At 36.0% G+C, this 23338-nt stretch overlaps 1 protein-coding gene across 1 annotated transcript in view; it reads right to left on the bottom strand.

Moving 5' to 3' along the window:
* SYNE1 (spectrin repeat containing nuclear envelope protein 1) overlaps positions 1–23338 on the bottom strand; it is a 464341-nt gene that overhangs the window by 336898 nt on the left and 104105 nt on the right. The window contains exons 6-9 of the mRNA XM_082855887.1: positions 17539–17631; positions 16449–16627; positions 6234–6430; positions 3536–3645 (exon numbers count right to left, since the gene is read on the bottom strand). Of these exons, the coding sequence (XP_082712013.1) occupies positions 3536–3645; positions 6234–6430; positions 16449–16627; positions 17539–17631 (579 nt within the window). The remainder of the gene's footprint in view (positions 1–3535; positions 3646–6233; positions 6431–16448; positions 16628–17538; positions 17632–23338) is intronic.

Here is a 23338-nt window from a genome sequence, read left to right as displayed (position 1 = left end):
ATATAGGAAACAAGAAAAATGGTGAGGCATCTGTCTATAAATAAATAGACAATAGTTTTAAGGGTATAATTATTTTAAGATGTTTTAACAACTTTTGAAAGTATCAAAATGTTTGAATCAAACAAGGCAGTGTAGTATTGTAGCATTTGATGTTTTTGTTTTAATTTGTAATAGTTATATGTGGCTATATATATATACATATTATACATATGTCTTGAAGTAGTAAACATTTTGAAAGGAGAACAATGTAAATAAAAGGTATATGGATTCATATTTTTCTCTATAAATACTGTCATAATATGCATCTCTGTATTCCTATACAATTAAGACTGTGCTGTGCTTCTGAAAGCAGTCAGTAAAATTTGTTTCAGTGGGGGAAGGAATGAGTGAATAAATAACTGAAAGTTTACTAGATGAGAGAGATAAGCCAACATGCCTATTTTATTTATTTACAATTGTGTGCTAATTATCCAAGGACTACCTTTAGGGAAAAAGTTCCTTTATCAGTTTTAATGGATGAAGTAAGAAAGGCATAGCAATGTCTATTTCCAATAAGAAAATTCGATTTAAAATAGTATCTATGTAATATCTAATTTAAATAAATTCATAAAAAGGATATGAAAATCAAATACACCAAAAAATGAAAGCCTGGTAGACATGTTGATGCCTATATATATATATATATATATATATATATATATATTTGTATGTGTGTGTGTGTGTGTGTGTGTGTGTGTGTGTGTGTATGGTACGTGGGCCTCTCACTGCTGCGGCCTCTACGTTGCGGAGCACAGGCTCCGGACGCGCAGGCTCAGCGGCCATGGCTCATAGGCCCAGCTGCTCCGCGGCATGTGGGATCTTCCCGGACCAGGGCACGAACCCGCGTCCCCTGCATAGGCAGGCGGACTCTCAACCACTGCACCACCAGGGAAGCCCGATGTCAATATTTTTAAAAAATGAAGTAAAAGAACCATTTAATAAAACCTGAGTAGACAAATAATGAGGATTTCTAGGTGATGACACCAACCCTAATATGTAGTGTATAAAATCTTAAAGGTTCATTAGACAGAATTAGATGGCCATTTAGCTGCATTAAACAAACATAAGCCCTATATCATAAAAATTTTTTAATCCTTTTTATTGTGCTCAAAATATTCATTTTTAGATGCTCATACCCTGCATTACAAATGCCTCATTAAAAAAAGGGTAAAGCTTATTTTTTAAAAGGAAAACCAGAATTTATCTTCTAGAGAATGAGGTTAGTTTCTTAATAATGAAGCTCGTTAGTACAGTATATTAACAAGTTTAAAGCAGGAGTGTGCTTCAAATCTCTGAGGATTTTTGCATTAAATCCTTACTCATGAGCATTAACGTAAGTATCTCATTTTATTTCTCAGACATTACCAGCCACCGTGTTTACTCATCTGGAGAGATGATTCATGTCAGAGAAATTAAGAGTACAAGTTTAGAAATCAGCTCAGAAGTAAATCCAACTGGGTAACATAAGAACTGGAGATATGACAATCAGGTGGAAAGCTGATATTCTCTGTGCCGTATGAGGTAAGTCTAATACACCTCCTTACAGAGTTTCTTATTCATAGAGCACTGTCCATGCCCAATTATATTCTCAAAACCCAGAAAACCCCAAATGAATCCCAAGCACACAACTCAGTCCACACTGGAATTTGCACAGTCTTCTGCTTTCAGTGGTGCTCCTTAGGAACACTATTTTTCTAACTATAGAATAAGTCACTCTGGTGATCAACATTTGTGCCTGAAGCCTGGCAAAGAAGAACAACAACAAAAGGTTTCTTGAAACCATAGTTTTGTTTTGTTTTTTTGAAACCATAGTTTTTAAAAATAACTAACATAGTTCTATCAAATGCCACCTTAACTTCATCTAAGCGACCTAGGAAACACCAGTTACCGCTGTTTTGCTTAATTCTTTTATGAAGATTTCTATTAGTGCAAAACCTTTTCCTACTTGAAAACTTTGGTGTATGTTCCCCTGACCTTTTCCTTCCTTAGATCCATTTCTAAGACACACAGTACACTTTGTTTTTTGTTTTTCTTGTTTCTCTTCATTATAATCTCAAACCTCTCTGAAAACGCTAGTAGAGACCTCAACAGTAAAGACAGAGAGATTGTTTTTAACATGTCTTGAAAATTCCATTTATAATTCTTCCCTAATGTCATTCTGCCTAATAATTAATTTTAAATTCAATAGTAAATCCACGTCCCTCTAAAAAAAAAAAAAAACCCGCAAAAACCCAAAACCAAAACAACAACACAAAACAAACAATACTACAGTACTTTTAAAAAATAGGAGAATAATATCCATTGTTGTTCAAAACAGAATGTAGGCATTCTGCTGGCTGGACTGTAAACTGGGAGATCTTTCTACAGGAGGATTTGAAAAAATCATTTCAAAAGCAGTAAATATCTGTATGCCCTTTAGTCTAGGAATTTCTCTTCTAAGAAAGAACTGTAAAACAATGCTTACTACAAAATTGTTCATAGAAGTATTTTTTTATAACAGCAAAAAATCAGAAATTTTCAACAATTAATATTGGGTAAATAAATTACTGTACGTCTATATGATGTTCTAGAAAGAATGGCATGAGAAGGGTTTTTTGTATGATGTTAACAGAAAACAGAAAATTATAAAATTGTATGTATACTACAATTCTATCAATATTTTTGTTAAAATATTCTATGTGTCTACACACATGGAACTCACACCAAAGTGTTACTTTTTTTAGAATAGATTCTCTGCAGAAGGTCAAGTACAGGTAATTTTCTTTTTCTTTTTTTCCCAACTTTTGTTTTTGTTTATTTATGACAACAAACATATATCATTTGAGCAGTATGAAAAATGTAAATGTTATTTAAACTACTGAGAGGCTGAGAATCTAAACACAGTGAATAATTAGAACTTTCATAAGTTTGCCTTACTTACATATGTTTGCAATGAGTAGCAACTTATAAATCTGAAAGTCAAAATTAGATTTTATCAGACTGAACAGAAGAAGGGAACTCAGGATCTAAATGCATAAATAATATGATGGATATAAAATTAATTCAATCGTCAAATTGCTACAATAAAGTTTCCCGACACTGCTATCTTTACTTTATTCTACTCTACTATTTTATTTCATTTCATTTTATTTGCCATGCCGTGCTGTTTGGGGGATCTTGGTCCCCCGACCAGAGATTGAACCTGTGCCCTTGGCAATGGAAGTGTGGAGTCCTAACCACTGCACCACCAGGGAATTCCCTATCTTTCCTAGATTTTAATCCCTCACTATTATATGTTCAGTATTTATTATTAATAATTCTTTCTCTGCTATATCCAACATACAAATCAGAGAAATCTTTCCCTCTAATCTCCTCCCCAATTGGTGATATCAGTCTTTACTCAGTTGCTCTCACATTAAAATGCATTCCAGTTTACTTTTTTGAAAACAGCATATTAAAAATCCAAGTCACTACCATCGAGTGTATTATCAGCACTCAAACAAAAACAAACACTTACATCATTCTCTTGCCCATCAGTGCCTGTACTGTGAACGTCGGGATAATGTTTCAGAAACTGGGCTACGTAGGTCATAATAGACTTCTCATCTGGTTTATCCACATCAACATCTGGAAAAACCAAACCCAAATGTGAATAAATTAAATAGCATTAAAAAGATTTTAATAATACAAACTTTGAAATCTAGAGAATATACCAAAAGACACTGTCCTAAATGCAAAAGAAAAATAGAGTACTATTTAGAGATGGTGACAGGAAAAACCAGTTTAGTCTGGATAATCCATGGGGGAAATTTTACGACTCAGAAAGATGACATATTTTAACCAAGAGCTTTTAGGAAAGTAGTACATGTTTCATTTAAATAATCTCTACACTCATCAGAAATATGAGATATATAGAGTTGTTCCTACATTCTGTCTAGTTACTAAAATACAAATAATATGTACATTTCAGAGTTGGGGTAGATGAGTAGTAAAACATGCTAACAGATGTGGCACTGAATGACAAGTGACTACATAGTCTACATACTACATATGGCCAAATATCAATTTATTTTAGAAAAGAGAGAGATGCCTTGTGTCCAAGTCCTTATGCAGCTTCTCCACTGTGGAGCCTTCCGTCTAAGTCACTGTACTTTGAACAATCAAGTACTCTTTGAGTGAAACAGAGCCTGAAAAGATCTCAATCACTGTCATTTTAAAGTATATAGATGTTTACCTAATTAAATCAGTAAAAATCAAGCAAAGATATTTATATGAATTTAGTAATTATAGAATCAGGGTAAGACTGGATACATAAAAAGTGTTGAATGTTTTCAACAAGTCTTAAATATCCCTTTTAAAGGCAATGGAATAAGGGGTTACATTTGGAGATTAGAAATACAATATCTGCACCAATAGAGAAAAAAAAACCAGAACAAACAAAACCCATGAAAATCAAAATATAAAACTGCCCTAATATTTTGTATTGTTTCTTGTGATTTGAAATATAATTTCTAGCAACCATCAATGTAGGATTTAAGAAGTGGTACAACTCTTAAAAGACTTAAAGATAATGTATTCTGGAATTCACGAGATGACTCAGAGGTGATTTTAGAAATGATAAGATCACTGATGTGGAGAATGCATGTGAAGAATAAAACTTTCATGAAGAGTGAAAGTGGAAACATTTAATACATGACTTAATATAGTATATGTTTTTAAATACACATGCGACTAAATCATAAAACAATTGTTATAATAGATACTGGTCTATTTAATCCGTATTCCTAAGAGTTTATATGTTCAAGTTGGCTAAAAACTTTTTTGAAGTGGAAGTTCTCATTAGGAAAATAATCACTTTATATGTGGGATAGCCTTGCATGTGGGCAAACTCAATTTCTGATGATCAAAGAAAATATTAAGATCCTCTGGTCTGGTGGATATGAAAGAACCATTCATATCCTCCTCCTATCCTACTCTAGGAAGAAATTTCAGCTCTGATGCATTCTCTGAAGTGAGGGCTGTGATATTTGTGTGTCTTTCCCCTTGAGCTGAGTAGTGTCCTGGATACTATTGGCTTTGTGTGTGTGTGGTATGTGTGTGTGAAGACACAAGGTGGAAAGTCCATGGCTCCCCTAGTGAGACTGGAGCGGGGGCGGGCACCACAGGTCCCTAAAATGTCAAGGGATCTCCATGCTGGCCGTCATCTCAGAGGAAGCCAAGCAGGTAGACACTGTTTTAGAGCTAGAAATGTTCATTCTGAAATCTCATCTTTAAAAATAACTTGCGGGACTTCCCTGGTGGTCCAGTGGTAAAGAATCCACCTTCCAATGAAGGGGACGCAGGTTTGATCCCTGGTCGGGGAACTAAGATCCCACATGCCGCAGGGCAAATAAGCCTGTGCCGCAGCTACTGAGCTCGCACGCTCTGAAGCCCTCGCGCCACAACTAGAGAGAAGCCCACGTGCCACAATGAAGACCCGATGCAGCCAAAAAAAACAGATAAAATAAATAAAATAAAATATTAAAAGAAAACTTGCTTTCGCTGTATTTACATTTTTGCATTCATTAATGGAAATTTCCATAATTACCAAGCCAAATAAGACATTATCTGGGACTTTTGGAAAATTCACTTTGACCCTTCTATTTCAATTTAACAAACAACTAGAAGTTTATTAAAGGCATCTAAATTGCCTTTTGAAGGCTTGACAGAGTTAACTCCATTTCCAGAAAGTCTTAAAATTCACAGCCTCACCAAGAAGTTGCCAAGAAATTCTACTGAAAGATATTAGGTCAATCACTTGGGTAGTTTTCCTGACACCTAAATACTGGGTAGTTATCAACATTTCTAAGTTTCTAATGACTAACATTTTAAAGATACGCTCTGAGATTACTAACAATGTTTTACTTTTCCGGATTCTCCTCCTCGCAGTACACTCACTTGTAAAACTTTCATTCCATCCTGAGGTACACTGAGTAAGTACAGTTCCCCTGGCTGGTACCACCCATGTCAAGGGCTGTTAGGAGCAACACAGCTGTATTTTGCTCCCGTGTATAGTGGCAAATATTTTTCCAAAAGAAAACTGGTGCAGGAAGATACTATTCCTTCCCACTTTTCAAAGTTTTCTGACCTCTCGGAAGGCATCTGTAATATCTGGGTTTAAGACATATAACCCTACTGAGTTGAGGGATACAAGAGCCAGCAGTCGCTCAACGTGCCTTCGGGATCTAGGAGTCTCGGGATTCCCAGCTCCGTTTCAGCAATAGTGAAAGCCTCCTCCAGGTTTTCCCGGTTAGATCTTCCTTTCACCTTCTCCAAGTCCACTAGTTCCGGTTGAATAGCATGGATGACTGAATGAAAGGCCACTCCACTTCTCCAACTCCGCCCGAAGTCTTTTACTTCTATGCCGCTCTGCCTTTAAAGAAAATAATGATAATGTCACTTTCTAAACAGGTAATGCACACTTCCTCAAAGACTCAATCCAATCCTCCTCGGCAATGGACGATGGGCAGTTAGCTACATCGGTATACTGGTTTTGAGAAAAAATAAGCAGAGCAAAATTTTTAATGGGTACCAAGATAAGGTGTAGAAATTCTGGTTCCATACTTAAAGAGTTTTCTATATTAGAGTTTTCAGTAATTGAAAGACTCAATGGAAAGCACATTTTTAAAGGAACCCAATAGAGAGAAAAAACACCTGACAAAATAAAAAAAGGGAACATTTTAAAAACACCGAAACTGGTAATAAGTCACCATTGTGTATTTTTTTGAAGAAGTCTCTAACACATTTCTAATGAGAATGACAAGCAGCCTGTGTTGTACATGCACAGATGATAACAGACAGATATAATGTGGCTAAATTATATCAAATGCTGTAGAATGAACAAAATGCAAATGGTTGTGATGATGTCTCTAAACTAGTCACAAAAAACCCTATACTCCACATAAGTACACACAAGATTCATTTACCCTACCATCAAACTGTTTGAGCAAATTGTTTTTTAAACTCTTTTTTTAGAATTGCCTTGAGGGCAATGTGCTGGCGGCAAATCTTTGCTCTTTCGTGGATTTAATTCAAAGCCAGATATGATCACTAAGAAGTGATGCAAGTTGGTAGCAATATTTTGGTGTTGAAAACAGAAGCGAGGCAAGCTCACAATGAATAATTTTTCTCTACATGTAGCTTATCAACCATAAAGACAGTTTCACAAAGAGTTGCAAAGATGTCTTTGAGCAACATTTTTTGACTAAGTCTAGAGCCTTTAAAGGTGATCAATAAATTAGGTAACATTCAGTAGATAAATATTCTGGTAGTTTCTTTTTAGAAATTTAGTCTCATTACAGTTGTTTCTAAATAAAGCAGAAATAGTATCACTCAATTCTTCTTTTCTACTATATTCTCAAAATTTGCACAAACTGTAAGAGACAATATATCTTACTGATACCGTGATTAATATAAAAAGTTGGTAAATGTCCTTACATTTTCTCTCTGCAAACTTTAAGCTTCACTATAAATCATGTTCTACCAATGTATACTGAGTTTTCATAAAATATATTGTGCTAAAAATAACATCCTTGGACCTAATCACTGGCTTCTTAAATAAATATTTTAAAAACAATTTTGTAAGATTGCAGCAACATCTCTTAGTTCTTTTAGAGTTTCTGTCTCTGGTGGTACAGATTTAATCTTTTCAGACAATGCCTGACACACTGGCAAATGTCCACCCAGGTTAAACAGTATGTTCTTATTATCTATTCATTTGTACATTTGCCGCTGGCTTCATCTTATTTTTCTTCCTATATTTTCCATTTGCCAACAGTTCCCCATTTCAAAATGTTTTTGTATGCACAGTCTCTTTATGCCACCTCACATTATTTTTTTAATTTTATTTTACATTTTTTTTTGAATTTTATTTTATTTTTTTTATACAACAGGTTATTATTAGTTATCTATTTTATACATATTAGTGTCTTTGTATCAAATTACATTTTAACAAATTTAGTTCCGGTTCAAGATGGCGGAGTAGAAGGACACGCTCTCACTCCCTCTTGTGAGAACACCAGAATCACAACTAACTGCTGAACAATCATCGACAGGAAGACACTGGAACTCACCAAAAAAGATACCCCACATCCAAAGACAAAGGAGAAGTCACAATGAGACGGTAGGAGGGGCATAATCACAATAAAATCAAATCCCATAACTGCTGGATGGGTGACTCACAAACTGGAGAACACTTATACCACAGAAGTCCACCACTGGAGTGAAGGTTCTGAGCCCCACGTCAGGCTTCCCAAGCTGGGGGTCCTGCAATAGGAGGAGGAATTCCTAGAGAATCAGACTTTGAAGGCTAGTGGGATTTCATTGCAGGACTTCTACAAGACTATGGGAAACAGAGACTCCACTCTTGGAGGGCACACACAAAGTAGTGTGCATATCAGCACCCTGGGGGAAGGAGCAGTGACACCATAGGAGACTAAACCAGACCTACCTGCTAGTGTTGCAGGGCCTCCTGCAGAGGTGGGGGGTGGCTCTGTCTCACTGTGAAGACAAGGACACTGGCAGCAGAAATTCTGGGAAGTACTCCTTGGCATGATCCCTCCCAGAGTCCACCATTAGGCCCACCAAAGAGCCCAGGAAGACTCCAGTGTTGGGTTGCCTCAGGCCAAGCAACCAACAGGGAGGAAACCCAGCCTCACCCATCATCAGACAAGCGGATTAAAGTTTTACTGAGCTCTGCCCACCACAGCAATAGCCAGCTCTACCCACCACCAGTCCGGGCCATCAGGAAACTTGCACAAGCCACTTAGATAGCCTCATCCACCAGAGGGCAGACAGCAGAAGCAAGAAGAACTACAATCCTGTAGCCTGTGGAACAAAAACCACATTCACAGAAAGACAGACAAGATGAAAAGGCAGAGGGCTATGTACCAGATGAAGGAATAAGATAAAACCCCAGAAAAACAACTAAATGAAGTGGACATAGGCAACCTTCCAGAAAAAGAATTCAGAATAATGATAGTGAAGGTGATCCTGGACCTCGGAAAAAGAATGGAGGCAAAGATCGAGAAGATGCAAGAAATGTTTAATAAAGATCTAGAAGAATTAAAGAAAAAACAGAGATGAACAATACAATAACTGAAATGAAAAATATACTAGAAGGAATCAATAGCAGAATAACTGAGGCAGAAGAAAGGATAAGTGACCTGGAAGACAGAATGGTGGAATTCACTACTGCAGAACAGATTAAAGAAAAAAGAATGAAAAGAAATGAAGACAGCCTAACAGACCTCTGGGACAACATGAAATGCACCCCTATATTCACATTACAGGGGTCCTAGAAGGAGAAGAGAGAGAGAAAGGACCAGAGAAAATATCTGAAGAGATTAGAGTCGAAAACTTCCCTAACATGGGAAAGGAAATAGCCACCCAACTCCAGGAAGTGCAGAGAGTCTCATACAGGAGAAACCCAAGGAGAAACACGCCAAGACACATAGTAATCAAACCGGCAAAATTAAAGACAAAGAAAAATTATTGAAATCAGCAAGGGAAAAACAACTAATAACATACAAGGGAACTCCCATACGGTTTAACAGCTGATTTCTCAGCAGAAACTCTACAAACCAGAAGGGAGTGCCATGATATACTTAAAGTAATGAGAGGGAAGAACCTACAAACAAGATTACTCTACCCAGCAAGGATCTCATTCAGATTCTGGGGAGAAATCAAAAGCTTTCCAGACAAGCAAAAGCTAAGAGAATTCAGCACCACCAAACCAGCTCTACAACAAATGCTAAAAGAACTTCTCTAAGTGGGAAACACAACAGAAGAAAAGGACCCACAAAACCAAACCCAAAACAATTAACAAAATGGTAATAGGAACATACATATCAATAATTACCTTAAATTTGAATGGATTAAATGCTCCAACCAAAAGACACAGGCTTGCTAAATGGATACAAAAACAAGACCCATATATATGCGGCCTACAAGAGACCCACTTCAGACCTAGGGACACATACAGTCTGAAAGTGAGGGGATGGAAAAAGATACTCCATGCAAATGGAAATCAAAAGAAAGCTGGAGTAGCCATACTCATGTCAGATAAAATAGACTTTAAAATAAAGAATGTTATAAGACACAAGGAAGGACACTACATAATGATGAAGATATCAATCCAAGAAGAAGATGTAACATTTATAAATATATATGCACCCAACATAGGAGCACCTCAATACATAAGGCAACTGCTAAAAGCTATAAAAGAGGAAATCGACAGTAACACAATAACAGTGGGGGATTCTAACACCTCACTTACACCAACGGACAGATCATCCAAACAGAAAATTAATAAGGAAACACAAGCTTTAAATGACATAATAGACCAGATAGATTTAATTGATATTTATAGGAAATTCCATCCAAAAACAGCAGATTACGCTTTATTCTCACGTGCACGTGGAACATTCTCCAGGATAGATAACATCTTGGGTCACAAATCAAGGCCTCAGTAAATTTAAGAAAACTGAAATCGTATCAAGCATCTTTTCCAACCACAACGCTATGAGATTAGAAATCACTTACAGGGAAAAAAACGTAACAAACACGAACACATGGACGCTAAACAATACATTACTAAACAACCCAGAGATCACTGAAGAAATCAAAGGGGAATTCAAAAAATACCTAGAGAAAAATGACAATAAAAACACAACGATCCAAAACCTATGGGATGCAGCAAAAGCAGTTCTAAGAGGGAAGTTCATAGCTATACAAGCCTACCTCAAGAAACAAGAAAAATCTCAAATAAACAATCTAAGCTTACACCTAAAGGAACTAGAGAAAGAAGAACAAACAAAACCTAAAGTTAGCAGAAGGAAAGAAATCATAAAGATCAGAGCAGAAGTAAATGAAATAGAAACAAAGAAAACAATAGCAAAGATCAAGAAAACTAAAAGCTGGTTCTTGGAGAAGATAAACAAAATTGATAAACCATTAGCCAGACTCATCAAGAAAAAGAGGGAGAGGACTCAAATCAATAAAATTAGAAATGAAAAAGGAGAAGTTACAACAGACACCGCAGAAATACAAAGCATCCTAAGAGACTACTACAAGCAACTCTATACCAATAAAATGGACAACCTGTAAGAAATGGACAAATTCTTAGAGAGGTATAACCTTCCAAGACTGAACCAGGAAGAAATAGAAAATATGAACAGACCAATCACAACCAATGAAATTTAAACTGTGATTAAAAATCTTCCAACAAACAAAAGTCCAGGACCAGATGGCTTCACAGGTGAATTCTATCAAACATTTAAAGAAGAGCTAACACCCATCCTTCTCAAACTCTTCCAAAACATTGCAGAGGAAGGAACACTCCCAAACTCATTCTACGAGGCCACCATCACCCTGATACAAAAACCAGACAAAGATACTACAAAAAAAGAAAATTACAGACCAATATCACTGATGAATATACATGCAAAAATCTTCAACAAAATACTAGCAGACAGAATCCAACAACATATTAAAGGGATCATACAGCATGATCAAGTGTGTTTATCCCAGGGATGCAAGGATTCTTCAATATACGCAAATCAATCAATGTGATACACCATATTAAATAATTGAAGAGTAAAAACCATATGATCATCTCAATAGATGCAGAGAAAGCTTTTGACAAAATTCAATACCCATTTATGATAAAAACTCTCAGAAAGAGGGCATAGAGGGAACCTACCTCAACATAATAAAAGCCATATACGACAAAGCCACAGTAAACATCATTCTCAATAGTGAAAAACTGAAAGCATTTCCTCTAAGATCAGGAAGGAACAAGACAAGGATGTCCACTCTCACCACTATTATTCAACATAGTATTTGAAGTCCTAGCCACGGCAATCAGAGAAGAAAAAGAAATGAAAGGAATACAAATTGGAAAAGAAGTAAAACTGTCATTGTTTGCAGACGACATGATACTATACATAGAGAATCCTAAAGAGGCCACCAGAATACTATTAGAGCTAATCGATGAATTTGGTAAAGTTGCAGGATACAAAATTAATGCACAGAAATCTCTTGCATTCCTATACACTAACAATGAAAGGTCAGAAAGAGAAATTAAGTAAACAATCCCATTTAGCATTGCAACAAAATGAATAAAATACCTAGGAATAAACCTACCTATGGAGACAAAAGACCTTTATGCAGAAAACTATAAGACACTGATGAAAGAAATTAAAGATGATACCAACAGATGGAGAGATATGCCATGTTCTTGGATTGGAAGAATCAATATTGTGAAAATGAATATACTACCCAAAGCAATCTACAGATTCAATGCAATCTCTATCAAATTACCAATGGCATTTTTTACATAACTAGAACAAGAAATCTTAAAATTTGTATGGAGACACAAAAGACCCCAAATAGCCAAAGCAGTCTTGAGAACAAAAAACGGAGCTGGAGGAATCAGACTCCCTGACTTCAGACTATACTACAAAGCTACAGTAAGCAAGACAATATGGTACTGGCACAGAAACAGAAATATAGATCAATGGAACAAGACAGAAAGCCCAGAGATAAACCCACGCACCTATGGTCAACTAATCTATGACAAAGGAGGCAAGAACATACAATGGAGAAAAGACAGTCTCTTCAATAAGCGGTGCTGGGAAAACTGAACAGCTACATGTAAAAGAATGAAATTAGAACACTCCCTAACACCATAAACAAAAAGAAACTCAAAATGGATTAGAGACCTATATGTAAGACCAGACACTATAAAACCCTTCGAGGAAAACATAGGAAGAACACTCTTTGACATAAACCACAGCAAGGTCTTTTTTGATCCACCTCCTAGAGTAATGAAAATAAAAACAAAAATAAACAAATTGGAACTAATGAAACTTAAAAGCTTTTGCACAGCAAAGGAAACCATAAACAAGACGAAAAGACAACCCACGGAATGGGAGAAAACATTTGCAAACGAATCGACAAAGGATTAATCTCCAAAATAAATAAACAGCTCATGCAGCTCAATATTAAAAAAACAAAGAACCCAATCCAAAAATGGGCAGAAGACCTAAACAGACTTTTCTCCAAAGAAGACATACAGATGGCCAAGAGGCACATGAAAAGTTGCTCAACATCACTAATTATTAGGGAACTGCAAATCAAAACTACAATGAGGTATCACCTCACACCAGTTAGAATCGGCATCATCAGAAAATCTACAAACAACAAATGCTGGAGAGGGTGTGGAGAAAAGGGAACCTTCTTGCACTGTTGGTGGGAATGTAAATTGTTACAGCCACTATGGAGAACAGTATGGAGGTTCCTTAAAAAACTAAAAATAGAATTACCATATGATCCAGCAATCCCACTACTGGGCATATACCCAGAGAAAACCATAACTCAAAAAGAGTCATGTATCACAATGTTTATTGCAGCACTATTTACAATAGCCAGGTCACAGAAGCAACCTAAATGTCCATCGACAGACTAATGGATAAAGAAGATGTGGTACATATATATATTGGAATATTACTCAGCCATAAAAAGGAATGAAACTGGGTCATTTGTAGAGATGTGGGTGGATCTAGAGACTGTCATACAGAGTGAAGTAAGTCAGAAACAGGAAAACAAATATCGTATATTAATGCATATATGTGGAACCTAGAAAAATGGTACAGATCAACCGGTTTGCAGGGCAGAAATAGAGACACAGATGTAGAAAACCAACGTATGGACAGCAAGGGGGGAAAGCGGCCAGGGGTGGGGGTGGTGATGTGATGAATTGGGAGATTAGGATTGACATGTATACACTGATGTGTGTAAAATGGATGACTAATAAGAAACTGCTGTATAAAAAAAACTAAAAAAAGAAATTAAGGTGGGTATAAATAAGTGAACAGCTGATAAATATTCATCATGTATTATTTTCTGATTTTCTTGAATTTTATTGTATATGTAAAATGTTTTCCTAAATATTCACCATGTTGGAACAATTAAAAATGGTTTGTTACATGGTCTTCCTCCTTATTTGTTGAATACACACACACACACAGATGCATGCACACACACTTATAATGTTTTGTATTAGATCAAACTAGTAGGTGATATTCCTAAAAAGCTTTAGTCCAAGCCTCTGAATTGTAGATTTCAAAGAAAATTTAGATACCTCACTTAAAGAAGTGATACAAACTGAAAGACACTTAGATACATCACTTAAAGTACATCCAGTTTATAGGCGAATACATATTTGCTTCAAGTTATTTTGAATGGGTCTGTATACACATGTCTTCATTTGTTTGGTTATCTTACTGATTTTTGTCCTAAAATACAATTGTTCTTAGACATTTGAAAAGAAGGTATGCAAATGTCAGACATGCTTTCATTTCTGACAGTACAGAGAGTAGATGAAATTGGTAAAAAATAAAAATAAAAAAGAAGGGGGGATTAACTATCTTGTGTTACTGAAACAGTTTTTTGATTTACTTATCAAGTATTTTGAAATTTTATATGAAAACTCAATACACTCCAACAATTTGGTGCTCACTGGATGTTTTATCCTTTCTCGCCATCTTCAGTCTTGTGAGATGGATAAACCTTCACACTATGGAGTGTGTGATAATTTTACAGACATGTCATATACTGAACTAGGTACAGATTCTAAAGTTATTTTATCCATGTCAGGTAAGAAATTGCTTGAAAAATAAATACCAGGATAGTGTAAAATAGCTTTTAGAAAAATTATCGACAATGTGGTAGCATGACAGAATCATGTGTTCGTTCCAGACTATTCATGGCAGAAAGCGGTCATCTCCCTAAATCTCTACAATTTATGCAGCTGTTAAATAAATGGATCTCACTGAGGTGTTGATAGGTGGAGAATCCTTGGGTCCACAAATCTGGACATTTATACAGGTAAGGAAAATACAACTTCCACCAATGTTACAAACATACAAGTTGCAGGAATGACGATTATTATTAGACCCCTGCACATCATGTGTGAAACAAAACTTATGTAGGAAAACTCCAACATCACTGAATTTGATTTTATTTCAAGCTATATAATATTAAATGAAAATTTATTTACTTTGTTTAATTAAATGCTGTGTGGAGCAAGAGACAACAGAATGTCACATTGACATTATTACAAATTTTTATCGTGATAGCATCATGATATATGTTGTAGCATGTGGTCACCAGTCCTCTCCTACCCAACATGTTTCTTCTCCCTGCTTGGTTAAGCTGCAAAAGAGATTAGTAATACCCACTGTAGATGGAATGCAAAGAGCATGCCAGCAATATGGGAAGGGCTTTTAATTTCATCCCTACTAGAGTCCCAAGAGTCACAAAGCTTTGCTTTCAGAAATATTTTTAATTGCAACTTGAATCATAAAAATATACCCCAAATTAGAAAACCATCAACACACTTTACAAGTTAAATAAAACTATATGTTAGTAACACTAATTACATCTTCTCTACGTTTATTTTTTTCTCTCCTTATTTTTGCTCTTCAAACTCTTTAAAAATAGAACTTCCTGTGTTTAGTGCCTCAGTGTTTTATAATGATAAGTACTTGTTTACAACTATTTTCCAGAAGGAGAGAATTAGATGTGGGTTATATCTAGGCATGTGAAACAAAATAGAAAGCGAGTTAATTTTACACGTCATTTAGGAAAATCTTACAAAAACACATCTTCTAGGTGAAGAGTTCTTATTACGTACCACATATGACCACAAAATATTGGTATGATCAACTTGAAACTCTATTGCAATTGCTATGAGAAAGTACTTTTTGAGAGTAGTAATTTTATATCCAGTATCCTCACATATATGTGCACACATGTAAATTTATTATGCTTAGAAGCAAACTCCCAGTCCATATAGCTGGAGCTGACAAAAGAATGTACATTCCAGATAAAAGATAAGATCAAAGAAAACATTAAAAAATAAAATTGCCAGAAAGTTTCAAGGTATAAAAACAAATATGATTATTTCAGAATGTGGATCTCGGTCCACAATATTATTAAATAGAACTCAATAGTCTTACGAAGAGATAATCACGTTTAAACCTCTAATTTATTTGTGTAAAAATTAGCTAATAGCAGCAGAAAATCCAAACAATGACCTAAATGGCATTAGTCCTCATGCTAATCAAGTGTAGGGATTAAACAACTTAATTGGGTCCCATCACACAAGTGAAGAAGGATTTAGTTTTATTACACCATTTTCCTAGAGTATCAGGGATGCTTTCTGTTTACATTTTAATTCAAGGGAAGAGTGAAATGAGAGCCGGAGCAAAGCCATTCATTCCTCTGTCTCCACAAATTTTGCAATCACTGGAATGTGCGCTCAGTCATAAATTGATAACTCAAATTATTCAAGGGTTTCTAATTTAAACAAACTCCTTGGTACTTACTTGGCGACTGTGTACTGGACCCAGTTTAATAAAGCCTTCTTAGCATTTCCTTGGATCTTGGTGGCCACCTTCCGTTTGCTTGGGGGGCTGGTGGTCTCAGAGCTGACCACGCTGTCCACGGAGGATGTGCTGCTGGACAGAGGTTGCAGCTGCGGTAAGTTGCTGGTCAACTCCTCAATCTGCGTGTGCATCAAACAGTCGGCAAAACGTCAGCATTACGTCAGCATTATCTTTGTTCTTCTCTTCTCAGGTGGTTTAATTTTCCAACTTGATTGATCTTAACACCCTTAACCTCCCAACAATATAAGCTCTTAAAGGGCACGACCAATGTCTTACTCCTGTTTGCACTTCCTTCCACATCTAAAATGGGACCTTGTACACAGTAATGAACGCTTGTTAAATACATGCATGAATGAAGAAAACGAAACCTAATGGTTCTCCAGACTCAAAGGATGTACACACCAAGAGTGAATCCTAATGTAAACTACAAACCTTGAAATGATAGTGATGTGTCAGTAAAGGTTCATTAATTGTAACCAATGTTCCACTCCCATGGGGGATACTGGTTAAGGGGAGGCTGTGCATGTGTGGGTGCAGGAGGTACATGGGAAATTTCTGTACTCGTTGCTCAGTTTTGCTGAGAACCTCAAACTGCTCTAAAAAATAAAGTCCATTTCTTTAAAAAAACGACCTTACGGCTAGAAGAATTATCCCAGAGAGAACAGCAAGTTAATTTCTCCCCTTAATGTCTAATAGGAGCATAGAACCGCTCCCTTCCAGAGGACAAAGAAAAACTTCCTGAACTCTTTTGACACCAATATTTCATCTCCATCGTGTTCTACCCACTTCTTGGATTGGGTACCTGGCCGAGTTCTTTGGGGAGTTCCATATATAACACCTTAGCGGAGAAAAAGAGGGCATTTTCTGCCAACAAAAAACAATGTACATGTGAAGGTCACATCTCTGCTAACTTGAGGTTCAGCCGCAAAGGTACAGAAAATGAGGGCATTATTCATCATTAAAATGTCCACCACTACCTCCATCTGTAACATTTATATCAACTGAAAAGGGAGCTGAAGAAGTACAATACCTGGAAATACAGAATAATGGTCCACATCAGTCCGAGAACTATCGAGGGTCGGCCATCAGCTATATCAGTGGAGTTAATGTTGACTAATTTAATCTGTTTAAAAAGAAAAACTGTACTAGTAATGTACTAGAAGATTACAGACCATTTAATTATGCAATAAGTAGCACTTTACTAGACGTCAGTAACATGTGGTCATGCCTGTGCAGCAGTACACAAGAGGAAGCAGGGTGAGCCATAAAAACATGGTTTCAGTGGAAATTTCAGGGGCATTCATTAGGTGCACACAATAAACACAACTACAGAATGAATTTCAAAAACTGGTTTAAAGTTGAAAAAAATATGACATCATGCGAGGAATTACCAACAAAATGCCAGACAGGAAAAAAAAAAAAAAGGTTATTCTTTACATTCAGAGGTTGACTGGAATGGAAAACAAACTGTGAGGGGAAGTTTAAGAAGATGCACTTACTTTGAAATTTGTTACCAAATAGCATGAAACTTATGTTCTCTTTTACCTATAAAAGTCAGCAGTTAAAAATTCTAAAATTTGTACTAACCGGTGATCCTCTGTACATGGACTGACATGAAAAACAAAGGGAGAAGATGATACATATATATAAATAGTCCTTCAAAATCCACATTATTTGTTCAAAGGGAATAAAAATGCAGGTGGTAAATTTAGAGCGTGATTTGCAGAATACATTTTAAAGATAAAGGAAAGGCAAGAAATAGTTAATTATTAAAAGAAACAGTTAAGAGAGTAGAAAGAGACTGGGGGGATTCAGTTCCCTACTTTGGGGCACTGACAACTATAAAGCACTCAGAATTAATCTGTCTATAATTGTCCCCAATTATTCATTTCAATGTCTTCCCAACTATGAGGAAGTCCCAGGAACATAGACTTGTATGGTAGGTCTAGCTCAGTCAACCTCTACAGAATACAGTTAGCTACTTATCCTCCTCTTCATAATCCCTGGACAAATGAGAAAAAAACTAAAGTACTTCTTAGACTTCTAGCTCAATAATTCTCAGCCAAAGGCTTCCCTGGTGGCGCAGTGGTTGAGAGTCCGCCTGCCAATGCAGGGGACACGGGTTCGTGCCCCGGTCCGGGAAGATCCCACATGCCGCGGAGCAGCTGGGCCCGTGAGCCATGGCCGCTGAGCCTGCACGTCCGGAGCCCGTGCTCCGCAACGGGAGAGGCAGCAACAGTGAGAGGCTCGCGTACCGCAAAAACAAACAAACAAACAAACAACAAAAAAAATAATTCTCAGCCAAGATTTAATAAGGTGTGATACTAAAATAAAGTTCAGAAGTTTGTAAACAGCTTACTTTTAAAAAAATATCAGAAGCAAAATCATCCCACAATCACCTTACTCTTGAGTAACTGGTTTAAATTTACTAGTTATACATCTGAGGAGTAAAGTAAAAGCTAGCACAAAAGTCATTGTAAATAATTTGAGATATACCCATGGGATTTTATCTCACTGCTGAAGTTCATTCAGCAGGTTCAGAGACAGAAAAAAATTGAGAACTTCCACAGATCACAAGATCATATGTCTACTTCTTTTAAACCTAGCATTGTGTAAGATATAAAATACTTGTTGGTGGAAAATAAAGAGTGTCACATTTCTTTAATCTTTTATGACAGAACCTATTACAATCTTTATAATCATTTTGACGGCTCCATTTTACAATTTCTCCAGAATTTTCTCTATATCCATTTTAGTGTCCATGGGCCACAAATTTAGAATACATGCTAATAACCACAAGATTAATGCCTTTCATAGAGGACAAATTATTTCTCTTTCCTTATAGATCATTCTCTTTTAAAATGCAATTGAATATATAAGTTGAATTTCCTACCTCAACCCAGCTCCAACTGCACTTTGAAGTTTATACGTTCAGCTTATTAGAGAATCTGAAGATCTTTTGCTCAACTTGTGAAGAAAAAACGTTTTTCAAAATTATTTTCTTTCTTAGAAACTTAAAAACCATAATGGGTTTGGGGAGCACAGGTTCTTTGTCTGTTTTACCTCCTCTCCCTTGCAAAAATCCTATGAAATATACAATAAACTTTTAATAGCCCTAAGATTGTGGGCGGGGCAATAGAGACACATCCAAAGAGACTGAAGAATTCCAGAAACCAGAAAGGATGAATCACATAGATGGACCTCATCTCAGACCTTCTGAGCCAGAAAATAAGGAAGGCGACCTAAGAATCTGTTTTAACAAAACCTCTAGGTTTGGAGAAGTTTGATTTTGTAAGCCAGAGGCCCGAATGGACTGAATTATCTTCAAAATTCACATGTTGAGGCCCTAACCCCCAATGTGACTGCATTTGGAGATAGAACCTTTAAGGAGACAATTAAGGTGAAACAAGGTTATAAGAGTGAGCCCTAATCCAATAGGACTGGTATCCTTATAAGAAGAGGAAGAAACACCGGAACCCTCACTCTCACTTTCTCTCTCTCTCTCTGCACACACACACAAGAAAGGTCACGTGAAGGCACAGTGCCAAAGCAGCTGTCGGCGAGCCTGGAAAAAAGGAGGAAATCAACCCTGATGACACCTTGATCTTGGACTTTCAGCCTCCAGAACTGTGAGAAAATACATTTCTGTTGTTTAAGCTATCCAGCCTGTGGTATTCTGTTATGGCAGCCATTGCAGACTAATACAAGGCCCACAGACCTTTCAAAAAAATATTTGAATTATTTGGGAAAAATTTCAAAACAATTTAAATAAAAAATCCAGACTACCAGCTTTTCTTGATACATTGGAAAACCTAATGAACAGATGCATCACCACTTTACGAGTTGTTTTCTACATATATATATATATATATATATATATATATATATATATATATATATAGGTAGCCAAATACCTGCATTAGTTAATAAGTAACTTAAATAAATAATAAGATTTCAATAAAAATCCAGACTACTGGCTTTTCTCATTCAATTGTTAAACCTGGGATCACTGTGCTTGCATTTCATCGAGGTAACACCAGATGCAATTGAGTATTTGCGTCCTTCTTCCAGACAGCACATGGGACTACTCCGTTTTCCTGCTACCATGATCAGCTTCTACCTTGCTTCATCGTTTACATCATCTATAATGGACCTCATAGGAACCTAAATTTATGTCCTTGTGTGCACTATGGCAAGCTTTAGGAAGCATGGTCAGTGACTGGCTCCTTCTATTGCTATTTAGAATGATCTATCTGACACCTCATTGGAGAAAAACTTGTGGAAAGTAGTGATGAATCTATTCATTAGAGCCAAACTTATACAATTCTTATCAAATACTAACATATGTAACACACCATTGTAAAGCAATTATACCCCAATAAAGATGTTAAAAAAAAATACTAACATATGCCTTTATTCAGTAACCCTGTAAACAAGTGGAAAATAAACACAATGGTAGGGTTTTCTTCAGTAAACTTGAAAAGTGCCTTCATTATTCCTTATCCGAGTACTAAGCAAATCTTCTATCATCTAAAGAAAAAATCTAAATGGAGGACAAAGTAAATACAAAGGTTAAAGACAAATTCTTGAAAATATGTTTGAGACTTAAGTTCTTAAATTATAAAGAACAAAAATCAACAGTAAGAGGGAGGGCACCAAAGAGTCTTCAAAAACTCATTCTACCCCACTGTCAATTATTTTGTGAGCCAATGGGGTGAAGAAATGCAAGAAAGAGAAGCCCAAAACTATGTACTTCAGGTAGATTTTTAAAAAATCAAAGTAGTTAGGGATTTGTGGGGACAGAAAGGAAATACTTTGGATTTTGTCCTGAAACTCAAATGCATTACTTTTTGCCCTTAGTAAATATAATATTTAAAATCTGAATCCTCTACTTTTTAAAAAGTTATTCAGGTTTGTTCTGTGAAAAGGCACCTGGTACAAACAAGTCTTTTGTGAAAAGAAGACTCTTTGGTTCTCTTTACAAACAATGCCTTTCATGGGTTAAGTCATTAAATTTTTCTCCAAGACATTAATTAATAAGAAGAATTCTGTTTTCATATTCTAGCCAGCAAATACACATCAAAACAAAGAAGGACACTATTGTTATATAGCCAAAATGGAAGATGAAATGACTGGGAAAACTCTATAAACATCCTGTTAAATAAGGCTTTTTTTTCAGCTTTCCATGGAAAACTCATGAAGCGAGAGAAGGAAGAAGAGAAACACTCCATTAAGAATGATGTTAAAGTGACCTGAAAACAATGTCCAATATTCTACTAGAAGTTAAGATTGTTTTTCTATACCATCTTAATGCCTAGAATCTCTCTTTGGTGTGAAGTTAGCACACTTGACTGAACTTTATACTGATTCACTGTACTAACAACTCATCAAAATGTAAATTATTTAAGAGCCAGAATCTAGTTTTCTTTAATTTTCCAGAATTAATATTTTCCAGAATTCTCGTTTTACAGAAAGTATTCGATTATGCATTTGTGGAATAAATGAAATAATTTATTGCATATAGACAGAGAAGTAAATAACTGAATCATTCTATTTTCCAGAAGTATCTGGATATCCATTTATAAAACTGGTTTTGGTATTGCCAAACACAGACTTCCTGAATTTCTACAAATTAGAAAAGGCTAAAATCTAAAAGGATTGGTGCAACCCTTCTGGAGGGAAATATGTCAACACCTAACAAAACAAAATACACACTTATGTTTTGACCCAACAATCATACTTCTGAAATTTACCCAGAAGCTACACTTCCAATAATACAAAAATACTTATGCACAGTTATTAATTGCATCATCGTTTCTGTTTGAAAAATGCTAGAAACAACCTAAATGCTCATTCATAAGAGAGTGGTTGAATAAACTCTGGAACATCCAGACCACGGAATACTATGCAGCTGTAAAAATGAATGAGGAACATCTCTGTGAACTGATTTGAGGGATTTCCAGGATATACTGTTAAATGAAAAAAGTAAAGTGCACCTGGTGTATCGCTAGTATGCTACCTTTGTATAAGAAAGAAGGTGGTGTATGAAAATAACCTGTTCATTCCTGCAAAAGAAATACAGGAAGGATAAATCAGAAATTGGAGAAACTGGTTACCTAGAGGTAAGAAAAGGAGTAAAAGGAAGGAGAATGGTAACGGAGAAGCAAGGATGAGGAGGGAATGCCACTTCTCTAAGTGTAACTTTTGCTCCTAGAATCATAATAATGTCTCATTCTCTAAAATAAAAAATAATTAAGGTCAACTAGGATGTGTGTGGGGTTGCCCAAAATGGAATATAACTCTATTACAAATGAATTAACATAATCACACTGAAAGGATGGGAGAACAGAAGTGACCTAGGTAAATCTGGACAACATTCTCTTGACAGGATATTGTAATGCTGAAGACCGAAAGAACTGTACACAAATACTGTTCTCCAGTTAGTCAATATGTTTCTCACAAAGATGTGGGTTAGCAATTCTGAAACTACTTTATGTGTATACACTAGAGATGAAAAAGAAGACAATATATTGTAGATGAGAGCCAGGTTTCTCACTGCCAGAGAAAACAGAAAGAAATCATCATGCAATGGACCTTGTGGTATTGGACTGAAATCAGAAGTATCAATTTGAAGTAAAGGTTTACATGCACACATAATAGAAGAAGCTATATAGAAAGAGAGAGAGAGAGAGAGAGAGCTGGAAGGGAGAGAAATATAGATATGTGTGTATACCCAGATTAGTAAACATACAAACATCTAGATCTGTATATTGAGAGGGCAATGAAACCTCAGTAGCCATGAGCACACCTAGCACCCAAATCTTGGTTTC

This window comes from Leucopleurus acutus (genome assembly GCF_964270905.1).
Source record: "Leucopleurus acutus genome assembly, chromosome: 15".
In the NCBI taxonomy this organism is placed as follows: domain Eukaryota; kingdom Metazoa; phylum Chordata; class Mammalia; order Artiodactyla; family Delphinidae; genus Leucopleurus; species Leucopleurus acutus.
Note: the sequence above shows the minus strand (reverse complement) of the source record. Positions and strands in the feature narration are given on the sequence as shown.